The sequence below is a fragment of the Pezoporus wallicus genome, unplaced genomic scaffold, assembly GCF_028554395.1.
Source record: "Pezoporus wallicus isolate ANWC-B61680 ecotype Strahan unplaced genomic scaffold, APGP_CSIRO_Pwel_v1 contig_4191, whole genome shotgun sequence".
Taxonomy (NCBI): Eukaryota; Metazoa; Chordata; class Aves; order Psittaciformes; family Psittacidae; genus Pezoporus; species Pezoporus wallicus.
The window spans coordinates 4,360,834-4,375,958 of record NW_026641383.1 but is presented as its reverse complement, the minus strand read 5'-3'; the positions used below and the strand labels follow the sequence as shown (position 1 = coordinate 4,375,958).

General features: G+C 40.4%; 2 protein-coding genes across 2 annotated transcripts in view; one reads left to right on the top strand and one right to left on the bottom strand.

Annotated features, from left to right (window-relative positions):
• Window positions 1-3,759, bottom strand: part of ESF1 (ESF1 nucleolar pre-rRNA processing protein homolog) — a 29,711-nt gene extending 25,952 nt beyond the window's left edge. The window contains exons 1-4 of the mRNA XM_057423312.1: window positions 3,081-3,759; window positions 1,956-2,365; window positions 1,074-1,187; window positions 189-289 (exon numbers count right to left, since the gene is read on the bottom strand). Coding sequence (XP_057279295.1) covers window positions 189-289; window positions 1,074-1,187; window positions 1,956-2,365; window positions 3,081-3,759 — 1,304 coding nt within the window. The remainder of the gene's footprint in view (window positions 1-188; window positions 290-1,073; window positions 1,188-1,955; window positions 2,366-3,080) is intronic.
• Window positions 3,760-5,199: 1,440 nt separating this feature from the next.
• On the top strand, window positions 5,200-13,171 carry NDUFAF5 (NADH:ubiquinone oxidoreductase complex assembly factor 5). Its single transcript, XM_057423327.1, has 11 exons — window positions 5,200-5,442; window positions 5,535-5,575; window positions 5,829-5,892; window positions 6,877-6,924; window positions 7,024-7,127; window positions 8,148-8,187; window positions 10,080-10,277; window positions 10,739-10,799; window positions 12,073-12,156; window positions 12,484-12,566; window positions 12,691-13,171. The coding sequence occupies exons 1-11, from the start codon at window positions 5,200-5,202 to the stop codon at window positions 12,775-12,777; spliced, it is 1,053 nt and encodes a 350-aa protein (XP_057279310.1). The 3' UTR covers window positions 12,778-13,171.
• Window positions 13,172-15,125: the final 1,954 nt, after the last annotated feature.

Sequence of the window (15,125 nt, the reverse complement as noted above, 5' to 3'; positions counted from 1 at the left end):
TCACAATGCATTTATCCAATGCACTGATAATGAACCAGGGCCAGTTATAAAACACCCCTTGAAAAAAGCTATAAAATCAAGGTACCCACAGGAGATATCCACATACATACTTTTGGAAATTGAATTTGATTGGAATTTTCACTGAGAATTACACACATTGTACTCTAAATCGAAAATAAAGTTAATACCCATCATTCTCTGTGGTGTTCTCTGGAAGATCAAACAGTTCCACAGGTCCTTTTTGTTCTTCCTCCTTCAACCTCTCTTTTCCAAACTCTGAAGGATAAATCTACAAAAACAACAACACAGAAGTAAATTTTTAACTGTAGCAACATGATGTATACCAGCTAAGAAAAAGTATCTCACCAAGTCTTTTAGGCTTAATGTTTTTAATCTAGAATCAGTAATGGGTTCAGTTCCATAAACTTCAATACCCTCTTAATTTACAGAAAAGAATGAACAAACTGCCTGTTAGGAATGTGAATATGAAGATGAAGATGAAGAGCAGGAGCCCTAACCTCAATCATTTCACTGTGACCCTTTGTCAGAAAAGGGGATCTGACTAACATTTCTCAGAAAGCTGGAGGCAGACACTAAAAATGGGAAAATACAATTTAACTGATCAGAATTTGACCAATTTATTAATAACTCAAAGGTGGTGAGAAACAAGAAGTGCAATGATAAAAGGGGCTGGGCATTTAGAAACAGCCAGATTTAAGGCAGGGTTATCTGTCACAAAGACCACTGAAAATGGAACTAGCCAAGGAAATGTAGTCTCCTCCTACCAGAGTTTGAGAATTTCACTGTTAGTCTCATAAAAACAGCATTTAGAGACAACATCATAAACACGAGATGTTAACACCTTCAGGTTCCAATTCTACTAAATACATGCCTGCTGCTGAAAAGCAGCACATTTATTAGATGGCAGGTTTAATTGCAACACGATTTCTAATTTATCATGTTAACATCTCTTTTGGTTCTTCACAGAACTCTCTTACTTTGTTCTTAACTTGCTGTCTTTATCTTTTTTGAAACAGTAAAAGCCAGTTCTCCTTTTAGAAATCAGGTCTTACCTTAACAGAAAATACTGTTCCTCCTTTGGGCGTGAAAGAATTAAATAGAGCCAGCAAATCCTTTGCCTTCAACCTATCCCAGTCCATATTACAAACTGCCAATCTACTCGTAATCTGAACAGAGAAAAAAAGGGGATAAAATTCATAGGTTTAATTCCCGATTGCTAGGGGGAATACACAATCACAATTCCTGGTTAAAAATCAAAGTCAGCAACAAACTCCACTGAAAAAATAAAGTAGCATTTTCCCCCAAGACTTTTTTCACTTAAACAAGCAAAAACCAGAAGCAGCAATCACCAGGGCAGATTAAAAAGGACATAAATAGCAAAGCATTGCAGAATGGACTGCTCCAGTCTCAGATTTAGGAGTGCAGTTACAACATCAGCACTCAGAATTTTGTTATCATATGGCTAGTCACAACAGCAACTAGGATCACAGTCCTGTAACAGTACTAGAGCATTGTGATTTCTTGTACACTAATAGTGCTTCACTGTCTAATGATTCTTTAACTTCTTAAAGAACAAGTTAAAAAAAACAAATATAAAAAAAAGTTTAAAAAAAATCAGTACTGAACAAAAGCAGTACTGTTTAAACTCTGGGATTTCCAAAAAGCTCAGTTCTGTTTGTTCTTTCCCTTAAAGATAGCCTTTGCTTAGAGGGGAGGGGAAACACCAGTGAAATCTGCAAGTCCCATTCTCAGCCAATTTCATCATCCCTTTCATTCTGTAACTAAAAGGCTGAAAAGCCTTTACAAAAGATACTTTCATGGTTTCCTAGGTGAAGGCCTATAACGCAGCATACATTACTAATGTTTGTAACTCACAACAGCATACATTACTGAGTTTGTTATGTAGCAACTTGTCATGCGTGAAGTATTGTTACCTCATCTCCACGAAGGGCATCTTTGTCTAGCTCACGCCATGAATGCTCTATCTCTGGCTCCTTTGGAAAGAGGTCATTTAAATCCTCATCATCGTCTGAGCTCGTCTCAATGTTCCCTATCCCTCTAGCTAGATCAGGCCCACTATCACTTTCTTCATCATCTTCTGAATCACTGTATTCTTCCCCTGTCTCCCCTTCATCTTCTGGCTCCTCTTCCTCGCCTGTTTCTCCATCATCTTCCAGCTCCTCTTCTTCCCCTGTTTCCTCATCATCTTCAGGCTCCTCTTCCTCCGATTCTGCGTACTCAAAACCATCACTTGCAGAAATATCTTCCTCTAATTGTCTTTTACTAATATCACTTTGATTGCAGGTGTCTGTGTATGCAGTCAGTGAAAGAAAACACGAGACATCTATTTTTATGTTGGAATTGCATATAATCCTTTACAAAGACGAAAAAAAGAACCTCTTTTTTTACCACAAAGATTTACAGAACCCCTGAAATGTGTAACGATGAAATAACAAACTACATCAGGGAAGTGCCAACAACATAAATCATCGATATCAGTTCTTCAGCTTGTCTAATCTAATCACTCTTTAGGCCCACAACTGTATTATCAATGGCAAGTTCTAGTGAAATATTATCCTGTTATTCTATTTAAATGCGTAGAATCAACAGGCAGAAATGAGATTTCAATAACATAAGCTATATGAATGCACAAGCAATATAAAGAAAGTTTCTTAAGTCACCTGTTCTTGGTAATACCCGTTTATATTAATGGCTTGATGTTGCCATCTTTATGCAGTCTTCAAGCCTTGATATGCTTAAGCCTTCATGGTAGAAGACCTTGTATTTGCTATTCAGTTTGACAAACACAGCAGTCTACATACTACTATACATTTTGTTTTTTTAACTAACCAACAACTTCAGCTCCAGCAATTAGGAGGACATGGAAGTTCACAACCTTACTGAAGAGTCAGCACTGACAAAGAGCTGACCAACTCCGATTCTCCAGCAACACTGAATCTGAGCCAGTCAGCTATTTTATGACTGATCTTGCAAAAGTTCTTCCATGGACAAAACAAAGGCAACAACACCCAAGTAAACATGTCATTTGAACAACTAACCTGGTTCTTTGCTTTCTCCTCCTACAGAACTGTCCTTCTGGAGAGCTTTAACTGATTTAGTACCACTTGATTGTGAAGAGTTTTGCTTTGTTTTAATCGAAATTGATCTTCCCTCTGATGCACCTCCTTGCTTGTTTTCCCCTTTGTGTAAAAAGCCCTTGCTTCCCTGAGAGCCACCAATTTCTGCTGCAGTTTTCTTAGAGTCCTCTTTCAAGTTTAATTTAGCTGTCTTTTTTTGTCTTTCATCTTTAAGATTATTTAGCTTTGTCTCTCCTTCACATGTTTGGCCCACCCCTTGTTTGTCTGTTTGACCATCACCAAGTAGCTTTGCAGAATCTGCTTCTCCTTGATGTTTAGGCTTTTTTTTTTTTATTTTCTTTTTAGCACGTTCTTTACCATCACTTTCTGAAAGATCAGAGTCAGATTCTGACAGGGCATAAAACTTCCTGAGGTTCTCTGTGGAAGTATAGTTAACAGGACGCCCTCTTTTATCCACTGTATACTTCAGCTTAAACTTCTTGTCATGAAACATTGCTCTGAATCGCTTGTCAATCTTGATTTTACGCTCTTTTTCAGGCATCTCCCAAAACCTGGGATCCCTGGTAACACAGCTGAAGCGCCCATCGCTCAGTATTTCCTGCTGGGACGACATTTTTGATGCTGTTGAAGACTTGGACATCTACAATATGGAAACAAAATGAAACAGTTATGATTAAAAAACTTGTTTAACATAGTTTTAAAAGACACAACGAAAAAATTAACTAAGCAAACTTAGATTTCTAACCTATACCTAAAAAGCTCTTTACATAAAAAAAAATAGCAATTTAAATGAGTCACAAATAATCCTGTAACTACCACAGTCTTGGCCACAAACAAATCTTAGCTTCCTCAGATAATGGATATGCAACTAAAAAGACTATACTTGCTGCAGATAGAGCCTGAAGTGATTCCCCACCAAACCCAAACAGGACCTCATGCAGTTTCACTGTAAGTCAGACCTCTGGCTTATCCATCAGGCCTAGGGTACATAGAATCATAATGACATCAGCTAGGCTGGAAGACCCTTAACATCATCAAGTCCAACCATTAATCCAGCACTGCCAAGTCCACCACTAAACCATACCACTCCTCATGCACATGGATTCTGAACACTTCCAGGGACGGTGACTCCACCACTGCCCTACGCAGCCTGTTCCAACACCTGACCACCCTCTTGGTGAAGAAATTGTTCCTAAAATCCAACCTAAACCTCCCCTGGTGCAGCTTAAGGACATTTCCTCTTGTCCTGTCGCTTGTTACTTGGGAGAAGAGACTGACCTCACTTCATACAACCTCCTGTCAGGCAGTTGTAGGGAGCAATAAGGTGCCCCCTGAGCCTTCTCTTCTCCAGACTAAGTCCTGCCAGGTCCCTCAGCCGTTCCCCATCACACTTGTGCTCCAGACCCTTCACAAGCTCGATTGCCCTTCTCTGGCCCCGCTCCAGCACCTCAATGTCTCTCTTGTAGGGAAGGACCCAGAGCTGAACACAGGATTCGAGGTGCAACCTCACCAGCGCTCAGTACAGAGGGTCAATCACTGCCCTGGCCCTGCTGCCCACACTGGTGCTGACACAGGCCAGGATGCTGTTGCCTTTCTTGGCTTCCTGGGCAAACTGCAAGCTCGTTACCAGTTAAAGCGCCGATCGGGAACGTTTCGGCGAGCTCAGGCCGTTCTCACCAGCAGCTCCGGCGCAGGCAGCAGCGCGGCCTTCCCCGAGGGGTCCGCTGCCCCGCGCCAGGCCGGCTACAGTATCCCGCTCCCTCCCCAAGCCCAGCAGTGGAGAAGGCCCCACAGACGGGCCCCACAGACGGGCCCCACAGAGCCCGGCCCGGGCCCACCGACCGTTACCGATCACCGCTGCTGCCGCTGCCTTCCGCCCACAGCCCGGCCCCACGCTCCCTCAGAAACCCACAGTGCCCCGCGGCCCGCTTCCCACGGCGCTACGGTGGCCGCAGCAGGACAAACCGCTCCCGACCGACCGGACGGCCGTGGGGTTTGCAGTGCGCATGCGCAGAGGAGAGAAGCGAGGCGGGGGAGCTGGGTTCTTTCCCGCGCATGTGCTGGCCGCGCACTTGAGGTGATGGCGGCTGTGGCCGTAGGGCCGCGGTGGCTGGCAGGGTCTGGCCTCCTGGGCCGGTGGGGCTGCGGCTGCCGGCGGCTCTGGGCGCTGCCAGCAGGACTGGCCGCTGCCGCTTCTCCTCCAGCCGGTGCTTCATCGGGCTTGGGCGCGCTGAGCCCCTTCGACCGGCGGCTGAAGCGGAAGCAGAAGAACTGGGCGGCGCTGCAAGCCGAGCCCGGCAAGTGCGACTACCTGCGGGAGGAGGTACCGGGGAGGCCTCTCGGAATGGAGCGGGAGGCGGCGGCGGGGCACGGAGGGGGCCGCCCTAGGGCGCTGACGGGCGGGTTTCCCCCTAGGTCGGCGGGAGGATAGCGGACAGGGTGTTTGACATCCCCAGGTAAGCCGCGCCGCGGGGGGAGGCGGGTGCCGCTCCCTGTCCCCTGACACGCACCCGCAGGGTCACGGCCGAGGGAAGAGACGTTTCCTGTGAGCGCCTTTCCCTGCGCTTCCTCGCAGCGGGTGACCACGGGAGGGCGCTCAATGTGTTCTGTTCGGAAAGACTTCGGGACATGGGCAGGCAGAACTTAATGAAGTCTAAAACTTGACATAGCTTCAACTCTGGATTTTATGTTGTTAAATTTATACATTAGAACCTTTCCGCTTGCTTTGGATGTCGGCTCTGGAAGAGGTTACATAGCTCAACATTTAACCAAGGTACTGGCTCTTCATATTGAAAAGCGTTTATGATAAGTATGTATTTATTCCTTTGTTTGCCAATAGGTCTCTATTATAATTTAAATCAGTCCTCTGAATTTTGATGAGGTAAACCTACTCATATTTCAGATACAGTTCAAAGATGTGCCTCATGCAGGCTGTTATACTGTCTTTATTGTCATTGAAGACTAGACAAATGGTAGTGCAAGGGAAGCTGTCAGTTGTGTATTTGTTAACATCTAGTCTTGAGTACAGATATGTATGCTTTTTTATCAGTCTGTTGGATGCCCTTAGTTGTGAAAGAGAAGTATCATTATGGAGACTTTAAGCAGTGAACAATTTACCCTTCATGATCTGCACTGTAGGTAAAAGCACTTCATTAGTTGCTAATCCATGGCTTATATCGACTGAACTTAGACGTGAAAACACAGAATGTGTTTTTCGTTACTATTTCTATTTCTGTTACTATAGTGGGCCTACAAGGATGATGGGGAGGGACTCTTCATTAGGGACTGTAGTGATAGGACAAGGAGTAATGGGTTCAAATTTAAACAGGGAAAGTTTGGATTGGATATAAGGAAGAAATTCTTTACTGTGAGGGTGGTGAGGCCCTGGAATGGGTTGCCCAGGGATGTTGTGAATGCTCCTTTGTTGGCGGTGTTCAAGGCCAGGTTGCATAGAGCCTTGGGTGACATGGTTTAGTGGGAGGTGTCCCTGCTCATGGCAGGGGGGGTTGGAACTGGATGATCTTAAGGTCCTTTCCAACCCTAGCTATTCTATGATTTCTATCTCAGCTATTAGTAAATGGGAAAAATCACTATGTTAGGGGGGAAAAATGCTTTCTACCTTTGTACAGAGTTTTTAACAAGTGTTGAAGAGATTCCTTATAACTCATTACAAACTTGTGTAAGCATTTAGAAACATTGCTAATGTCAATTTATAACTAATTTAAATATTTTATAGGCCTGTTAAATTTTCTTTCAGGACACAGTTGAAAAAATTATTCAAGTTGATATTGCAGAGAATGCCTTAGTAAGTAGTTTTCTGAATGCTGATGGGCTTCAATTCTGTAATACAGGAAAGCAGAAGCAGCGAGTTTCTGATGTTATTTTTCTTGTAACCCAACTTTAGAAGAATGCTGTGGAATCTGAAGTCCCTACAGTCAGCGTTGTAGCTGATGAGGAATCCCTTCCTTTCAAAGAAGATACATTTGATCTTGTTGTTAGTAGCTTAAGGTAAGTGTTAATTTCTTTATCATTAATTTCTTGGTTAAAGATGTTAAATAACGTTCTTTTCAGAGTAAGTTTAAGGAAAAAAAACAAGAGAAAGATGAACAGTCCATTACTGCAATAAGAAATGCACTTGCATAGTTAACAGGAGTGTACATTAGGAAAAAATGCTATCCCTATGGTACTTACTGTTGGTTTTGTTGGTTTTTTTTTTTTTTTTATTTCAAGACTCATAGAATCATAGAATAGTTAGGGTTGGAAAGGACCTTAAGATCATCCAGTTCCAACCCCCCTGCCATGAGCAGGGACACCTCACACTAAACCATGTCACTCAAGGCTCTGTCCAACCTGGCCTTGAACACCACCAGGGATGGAGCATTCACAACCTCTCTGGGCAACCCATTCCACTGCCTCACCACCCTTACAGGCAAGAATTTCTTCCTTATAGCCACTCTAAACTTCCCCTGAACCTGTTAACTGCTTGTCCTGTCATTAAGTCGCTAATGAAGAGTGGTGCCCCAGCATCCCTATAGGCCCCTTCAGATACTGGAAGGGTGCTCTGAGGTCTCCATGCAGCCTTCTCTTCTCCAGGCTGAACAGCCCCAATTTTCTCAGCCTGTCTTTATAGGGGAGGAGCTTCAGTCCCCTAATCATCCTCATGCCCCTCCTCTGGACTTGTTCTAACAGTTCCATGTCCTTTTTATGTTGAGGACACCAGAACTGCACACAGTGCTCCAAGTGAGGTCTGCTTTCTCACAAGAGCAGAGTAGAGGGGCAGGATCACCTCCTTCAACCTGCTGGTCACGCTCCTTATGGATGGCTTCTCTCTTCCCTGCATTTTGACAGTGTTACTCCAGGACTTGCATCTTCCCAGTTTCCAAAAAAAGCTATTTGTATAATTTTTGAGAACTTGAACAGCTTGAGGAATTGCTTTGTTGCTTTGGATTTTGAGGCATACTGATATAATGTAACAATTATTTGCATATTTAAAATGCAATTATAAAATGTATGTGTCTCTTATTTCAGTTTACACTGGGTGAATGACCTTCCCAAAGCTTTTAGAGAGGTAAGAAACTGGTTTTTAATACTAAAAGACAACACCAGACATTACTTTTTTTCAGAGCATTCCATATTTCCAGGTTTTCTTTAAATAAAAGGCACAGAAATAGCTCCTGTTGTACACAAGTGATTTTTTTTTCCCAATATTTTTGGTAGTTTGAGGAGCATCAGTTGATATTTCTAATTATTTAGTGTCTGAAATTAATTTGGAATAAGTAACTGTGAGGCAACAAGTTTGTATAATGTTTTATAGTCTCAATAGCTGAGATCATGGTACCTAATGTAAACTGAGGTAATGCTGTTGATGTTTAGTGTGTGTTAGCTGTTACTACTTTCAGTACAAGAGTTAAGTCTTACCTTCTCCAGAACTGGTATATGGAAATTGTATCATTTTTATGTCTCAGTTATTTATTTTGAAATACAGCTTTAATCAAATAAAGGCTTTTTGATTTTGAAATGAACAAAATACTCATTGAGAGCAGAAAATGGAAAATGTTTCTGGAAGAATCTGATTTTTTGATTATTTCAGTTCCTTCTTGCAGGTGAAAACTTGTTTCAAATCAGCTAATTTTGGAGAAAGAGCAAGGGGTATTTTAACCAGTTTGCTCTTTTTTTTTCTTTTATTTTATGTTGTTTAGTCGTTAGAGTGCTATTCTGTCTCCTGTTAAGAACAGGAGTACCTTACCATTATGGAAATAATAGAAATCAGAATGCCTTCAGTACTTTAAAAAAAACATAAGAACTTGGAAAGAAAAGAAATATACCATTTTCTCTGGAATTAAGCGTTCTCTGGCGTGTCAAATATATTTACCCCCACAGTAAAAATAACTGACACATCATAATGTCTCACAAATGGGAGGGAACTGGGATTTTTGGCCAACTTTCAGCATGATTGTTTATTTCTTACTGTGGGATCACTAGCTTTGACTAAAGGAGACTGCCTTCAAGTGCTTCATTTTCTTACCTCTTAATTAAAGGCTTCTTTACTAGTATAGAAAAGGTAGCTTGATTAATACTTAATTGAAAACTAATTTAAGAGGACTTTTGTTTTAAATCAGTAAGGTAAGCTGTTGGAATCTTTTGCTCTCTTGTTAGCCCGATCATGTAATATGGCTCTTCTGGATATCTGAACCAGGGATCATTGCCAATTCTTAAAGAAACAAGAAGGCATGAATTTAATTGGCTTTCTCAGTAGGAAGGGGGCTGGGACTTACAAACAAGAAAGCAGCTTGTCAACCTTGGTGTTTGAGTCCTGATGTTAAAAATAGACCTAGCATGTGTTGACCTTTATAGTAGACATAATACTGGGCATAATTACACCATATTAGACATCATACAATGTCCTTTCTCATAGCAGGGGGGTTGGAACTATATGATCTTAAAGGTCCCTTCCAACCCAAGCCATTCTATGATATTAAGAATAGCATTACTCTGTTGTGCGTTCAGAAATGCGAAAATCACTACTGGAAACTAAGGCCTCTGTTTCTCATAAGCCATTAAAAAGTTTTTGTTGCCCTCATCTGAGAAAGTAAAAGTAAGCAGAAGCTATCTTGATCTACCTTATTTTCAGAAGGAAGCTAACTGAGGATATTGTTTCAGGAGTATCCTACAGAAAATAGTTTTACCCTAGATTTCCATGGTACATTTAGTGGCTCCTGACTACAAGAGTGATTTCTGTAGAGTCAGTCTTTCCTAAGCACAAGTAGTCTCTTTTCGGACAGATTATGTATCTCACAGTGTTACCAAAAGCTGCCTTGTGGAATACAGTCAATGTTAAAAGTCTGTTACAATCAATATAATAACTAATTTTACGTGAATTAAAAAACCTACAACCTAAGAATGCTTTAGTTACATAGGCTTAATAACAAACAACATTCTGTATTTTGGTCTTTGCGGTAGATTCACCAAGTTCTTAAGCCGGATGGAGTATTCATTGGTGCAATGTTTGGAGGAGACACTCTATATGAGCTTCGTTGCTCTTTGCAGCTAGCAGAGCTGGAAAGAGAAGGAGGATTTTCTCCTCATGTATCACCATTCACTGCTGTCTCTGATTTGGGACATCTGCTGTCGAGAGCCGGCTTTAACACACTGACTGTGGTAATTATAAATGAGAGCTGCTATTTACTAATGTCTTAGTAATGTACTGCTTCCTTCTCCATGTCACGCACCTTGCTCAATAAGTCTCTGAAATAGCCCGAACTGCCTCTGTTCTCAGCTTCACCATGATTAATGAAACCAACTGAAGTGGATCATTGGCTAGTGGCCCAGTAGAATTTGGATGATAATCTTGGAGAAATGTCAGTGAATGTTAGACCTGCCTGAAAAGCCTTTGGGCACTTCTGCTGTTTCCTCTAAAACCAAGAAGAAAATAATGGCATTTCAATTAAAAAATTGATTACGTTTGGGCTACTAAACAACTTTTAGAAATGTTAAGACAGTGTATTCTTCTGAGAAATACATGGTTTGAGCAGAAGTGGCAGATAGCAGCACTGAAGGGTAACATAATGCAACTGTTTTAGCTTGATATGCTCTAAAACTAAGCTTCTCAATTCTTTTAGGATACTGATGAAATTCAGGTCAACTACCCAGGGTTGTTTGAAGTTATGGAAGACTTGCAAGGCAAGTATGTTCTTTGTGAAAACAAAAATGTTTTCTTTACTGGTGAGGCAGACACAGAAGAGTTTCACTATGTGTTTTAAGTCCAAATCATAGAATAGATCCTCTAAATAAAGTCATCTGTTTAGATGACTTTTAAAGGTCATCTAGTCTTCCACCCCCTGCCATGAGCAGGAACACCTTAAACTAGGTCAGGTTGCTCAGAGCCCTGTCCAACCTGACCCTGAACACTGTCAGGGATGGAGCATCCGCAGCTTCTCTGGGCAACTTGTGCCAGTGTTTCACCACCCTCATCATAAGAAACTTCTTCATTAAAAAAATATAACTAAATATTAAATAAAGCTTATTGTTACAGTGAAAATATTACTTTTTTTCCCCAATCTCCAATGAGTCAGGATCATCCCTATCAGCAGATTTGTGTTGGGAAGCAGAAGTTAAAAGATCTGCTACTTCATGGTCTGCTATGAATTTTCTGCTTCTATTGTATTCCCATTCTTTGAGAGCCTGTTCAGTGTAAGTTGCTGAAGAGCCCTGCAAGGGAGACAGAAGTATATATCCCACATACCACCACTTTTCCTATGAGCCTTCCTAATTATCAGGACATTCAGGAAAGTGCTCTGGAATGAGAATAAACAGACCCTCAAATTGGAGTCTGCTGACGAACAAAAATTGAGATGCTTAACAATTGAGTTACTTTTGTGATTGCATTTGTCATGGTTTGTAAAGTAGTCATTCATATGCAGTTAGTTGTTAACTTCCAGGACAGCTTAGGGTATCTTCTTGCTCTAGATCAGCTGCTCTTTAGAGTAGTTCCTTAATGAAAATAAAACTTCCATTCTCTTCAGAAACATTCAGATGCAGGAAGTGATTAAAGAGATGAGAATTATGGTTGTTTCATTTTTATTAAAAATCTTACGGGCTGGCAGTTTTGATGCTTATCTGTTAAAAGGTGTGTAGGTGGTGTCTGAATAAACACTTGTGCTTAAAAATTAAAATATACTAGAATATATACATTTATGCTAGAAAACTGTAGAAAACCTATGACTGTAGACTTGGGCTGGAGAAGTCATAATCTGGAATAGCACTGGCATTGAAAGGTTTGGATTCTTATAGATAAGAAAATAACCTAATTATTTGCAGTATGTTCTCTCTTATAGTGATATTCAGAGGATTCTATACTTATTCTGGTTTAATATAAGTCTGCCATAGGTGCATGACACTTAACTCATGGCATATACTGTATCTTCTTTTTCTTAAAGCTAACACATATTTTTAGGTATGGGGGAGAGTAATTGCTCTTGGAATAGGAAACCTCTGCTACACAGGGACACAATGTTAGCAGCTGCTGCAATATACCAAGGTAAGTATTTTGAGACATAATAAATTACTGAAATTACTTTAAGAACATATTTTTCTGACCTCTCTGTAGGGGGAGAAAAAAGGCAACAGCATTTTGGAGTAGAGCAAAATGCCATAATTGTACAGGTATTTTTAACCTAAAATATCATGACAGGATTTGAACTATGGGGTGCACCAGTATGAGATATTTTTATTGTCCCAAATCTTTCACTGAGAGTCATTATGATGAATATGTCATACTTGGCTCTAATGTTCTGAGAACTAAGGATTTCGTAGAACTAATACTCTGTTTCCCTTTTTTTAACTCCCTCCATTCCTGCCCTAACAGAAATGTACGGAAATAGTGATGGCTCAGTACCTGCCACGTTTCAGATCTTCTACATGATTGGCTGGAAATTCCATGAATCACAGGTAATGTGATGCTGATCTATTCTTTATTTGAAGGTACTTTTTAAATTACTGATGCTTTAAAAGCTTTTTGTAAAACATTTTAACTTAAAATCAGCCCTATTTTTTTTTCTTCTTTTTTCCTTAGGCAAAACCAGCCAAGAGAGGTTCTGCAACAGTTTCATTTGGAGATCTGTCAAAATTAGGTGGATTTGTATCAAGAGAAAAAAAATGATTTTCATCAGAAATAATAGTTGTCTTGAAGCTGCTATAAAACTTCTCATTGCAGATAGTCTTCACTTGAGCTTATTTTGTGACCATTCTGAACTGATGATTATCTGCACACAGCAGGAGTTTTTTGTTTTGTACTACCTATGCTACAACATCAGCTGTGTAAAATTATGTTAATTTCTTGTTTCTAGAGAAATATTTGAGCAGTATTCAAAGAATAAATGTTCTCCTGACTTTGGATTAAATTACCGTTCTCAAATGTAATGCCTCTTCCAGCATTTCAGTATCACAGACTGCGCCAGGTATGATTTGCAAGTCTTGAGTGTATTTCACCCTGGGTGTTTTTAATTATTCCTAAAAGATGGTAGATCATAATAAAGAGTTGTACTTATAAGACATTCTGTAAGAGAAAATACCTGCAAATACACAAAAAAAAAATTAATAAGGCCTTTATGAGTTGGAAATTATGGGTTAAAAGTTACTATCAGTTACTGTTTGAAATTTGAATGTTTGAGTTCTGTATAAGGAAGTGGTTAAGTAAGCTCTATATGATAAAAATATCTTCGGTTGCTACACCTCACCTATGGCCCTCAAATCCAGGACCTTTTCTTTTTGCCCCCAAAGCTAGAAATGTTTCTGTGCATGAAGAGTAGAGCTCAGCCGTAAAGAAACTTGGGATACTCCATTCTAGCTCTAACAGAATGTACATATCGTGATTTGACTTAATTTACTGGAAGGAGTAGCACGCAAAAGAGTTATCCAGCACTCAGATGGACAGGTACCTATCACATTAGTTAACCAGCTTGGAATTGGCATTCTCAGGAGTTGATATGCTTTTTGGAGTTCCATGGCTTTTTTTTTTTTTTGCCTATTCTTTTGTCTCATAGCATTTGAAAAATTAAGTGATATTTTAAATGTTAGTTTCAAATTCCATTTACGCATTACTTTCTGCTTTTCTACTATCAGAGGCTGAAAAGCATAAAGTGTACTTCTTGTTTTCTCCTTAGCTGTGACATTCGTGAGCTATGACTTTCCCCGTATATAACTGCATTACCAGAAATTGATATGAGTTACAAATATGGCCCATTAACCTGAGGTGTTCAGAAAACAATACCCAGGGATTTCACCTGATTGTAGTACTAACAGAGAATGTTAGAAAGAAAAAGCATGGAAAATAGATAATCAGGTATGCTGTTCAATCAGTTTTATCATTGCGTCTAGGTGTTGCATCAAGCCTGGTGAAACCAAAGCTTCTGTAGGCTTGCTTTAAGGTTATCCAGCAGGTGGAGTTTGACAGAATGATGGGGCACAGACCAGATAGGAAAGGTAGGCAGAAGCCTTCGTGTTCTGTCAAGGGTTACTGAATTATAATTCAAAGACTAGTACAGATGCTAAAGTTACCTCTTGCTGCTTAACCAGTGTTCAGTTTTCAAAATACAGAAATGCTGTTTAAAAGCAAACCATTTATGCACTACTCAGCTGGTTAGAAAATCAATTTGTGGGTTTATTTTATCAGTCTGTCTGTTTTGACTTGAAGTTAGAAATGGGCAAAGAAAGGACAAAACATCCTAAAGAGGGTAGGAATATTCTGCCCTGGTTTTACTTATAAGCTGGTCCTGTAATTATTCAAGGGGATCAAGTTCATCTTGCGTTTTCCTTCGAAAAGATTGGAAAAAGGGGGAGAGGCTGAAAGTGGTCTGATAAACTTTGCAACCCTTTTTCTTAAGACTAACCCAATACATCAGTTGTCTTATTACAAGATACTGCATTTCTCTGCATTTAAATAAAAGTCACTTACTTCAGGGAGGAGCTCTCCAGTTTCTCACATGTAGGTTTTGATGAAGTTGCATGTCAAATTACTGTGACTTATGCATTTTTGCCGTAGTAGGTTAATTTCCAGTCACCTGAGCTGCTGGTCATGACTCAGACACATTAAGGAGATGGTGAGGTGGAATGTGCTGAGTAAATGTTAATTGTCAAAGTGCTTCTACTGTACTTCTTTGAAGGACTCTAAGAGACAAAAGGAAGGATTTCCAGTTCTTTGATTCCATGTTCCACAGATGGAATACGTAAACAGTAAAGTAAGTGAGAATGTGGTTTGCTAATGGGGAAATGTACCTTGTCAACAGGGAGAAGTAGAACAGTTTTCCTAGCACTCAGGAGTAGGAGGGGGGAAATTTAGGTGCTCCATTCACTTGGAAATGGCTGGGAAGTAGAAGTGAGGAGAAATAAATACGGTATTGAGGTAGTGTTGGTTGAAATTAGGGGACATGTAACTGACAGGTCAGGTGTTCATTTCCCTGGCTGACTACATTTTCATAACTGCCTTATATGTGTGTCTTTTAACTGCAG

Coding starts and splice junctions, on each gene's coding strand:
- NDUFAF5 (XM_057423327.1), top strand. CDS start 5,200: ATGGCGGCTGTGGCCGTAGGGCCGCGGTGGCTGGCAGGGTCTGGCCTC. Junction 5,893..6,876: donor TAGCTCAACATTTAACCAAG/GTACTGGCTCTT, acceptor ATTTTCTTTCAG/GACACAGTTGAAAAAATTAT. Junction 12,567..12,690: donor GGAAATTCCATGAATCACAG/GTAATGTGATGC, acceptor TTTTTTCCTTAG/GCAAAACCAGCCAAGAGAGG.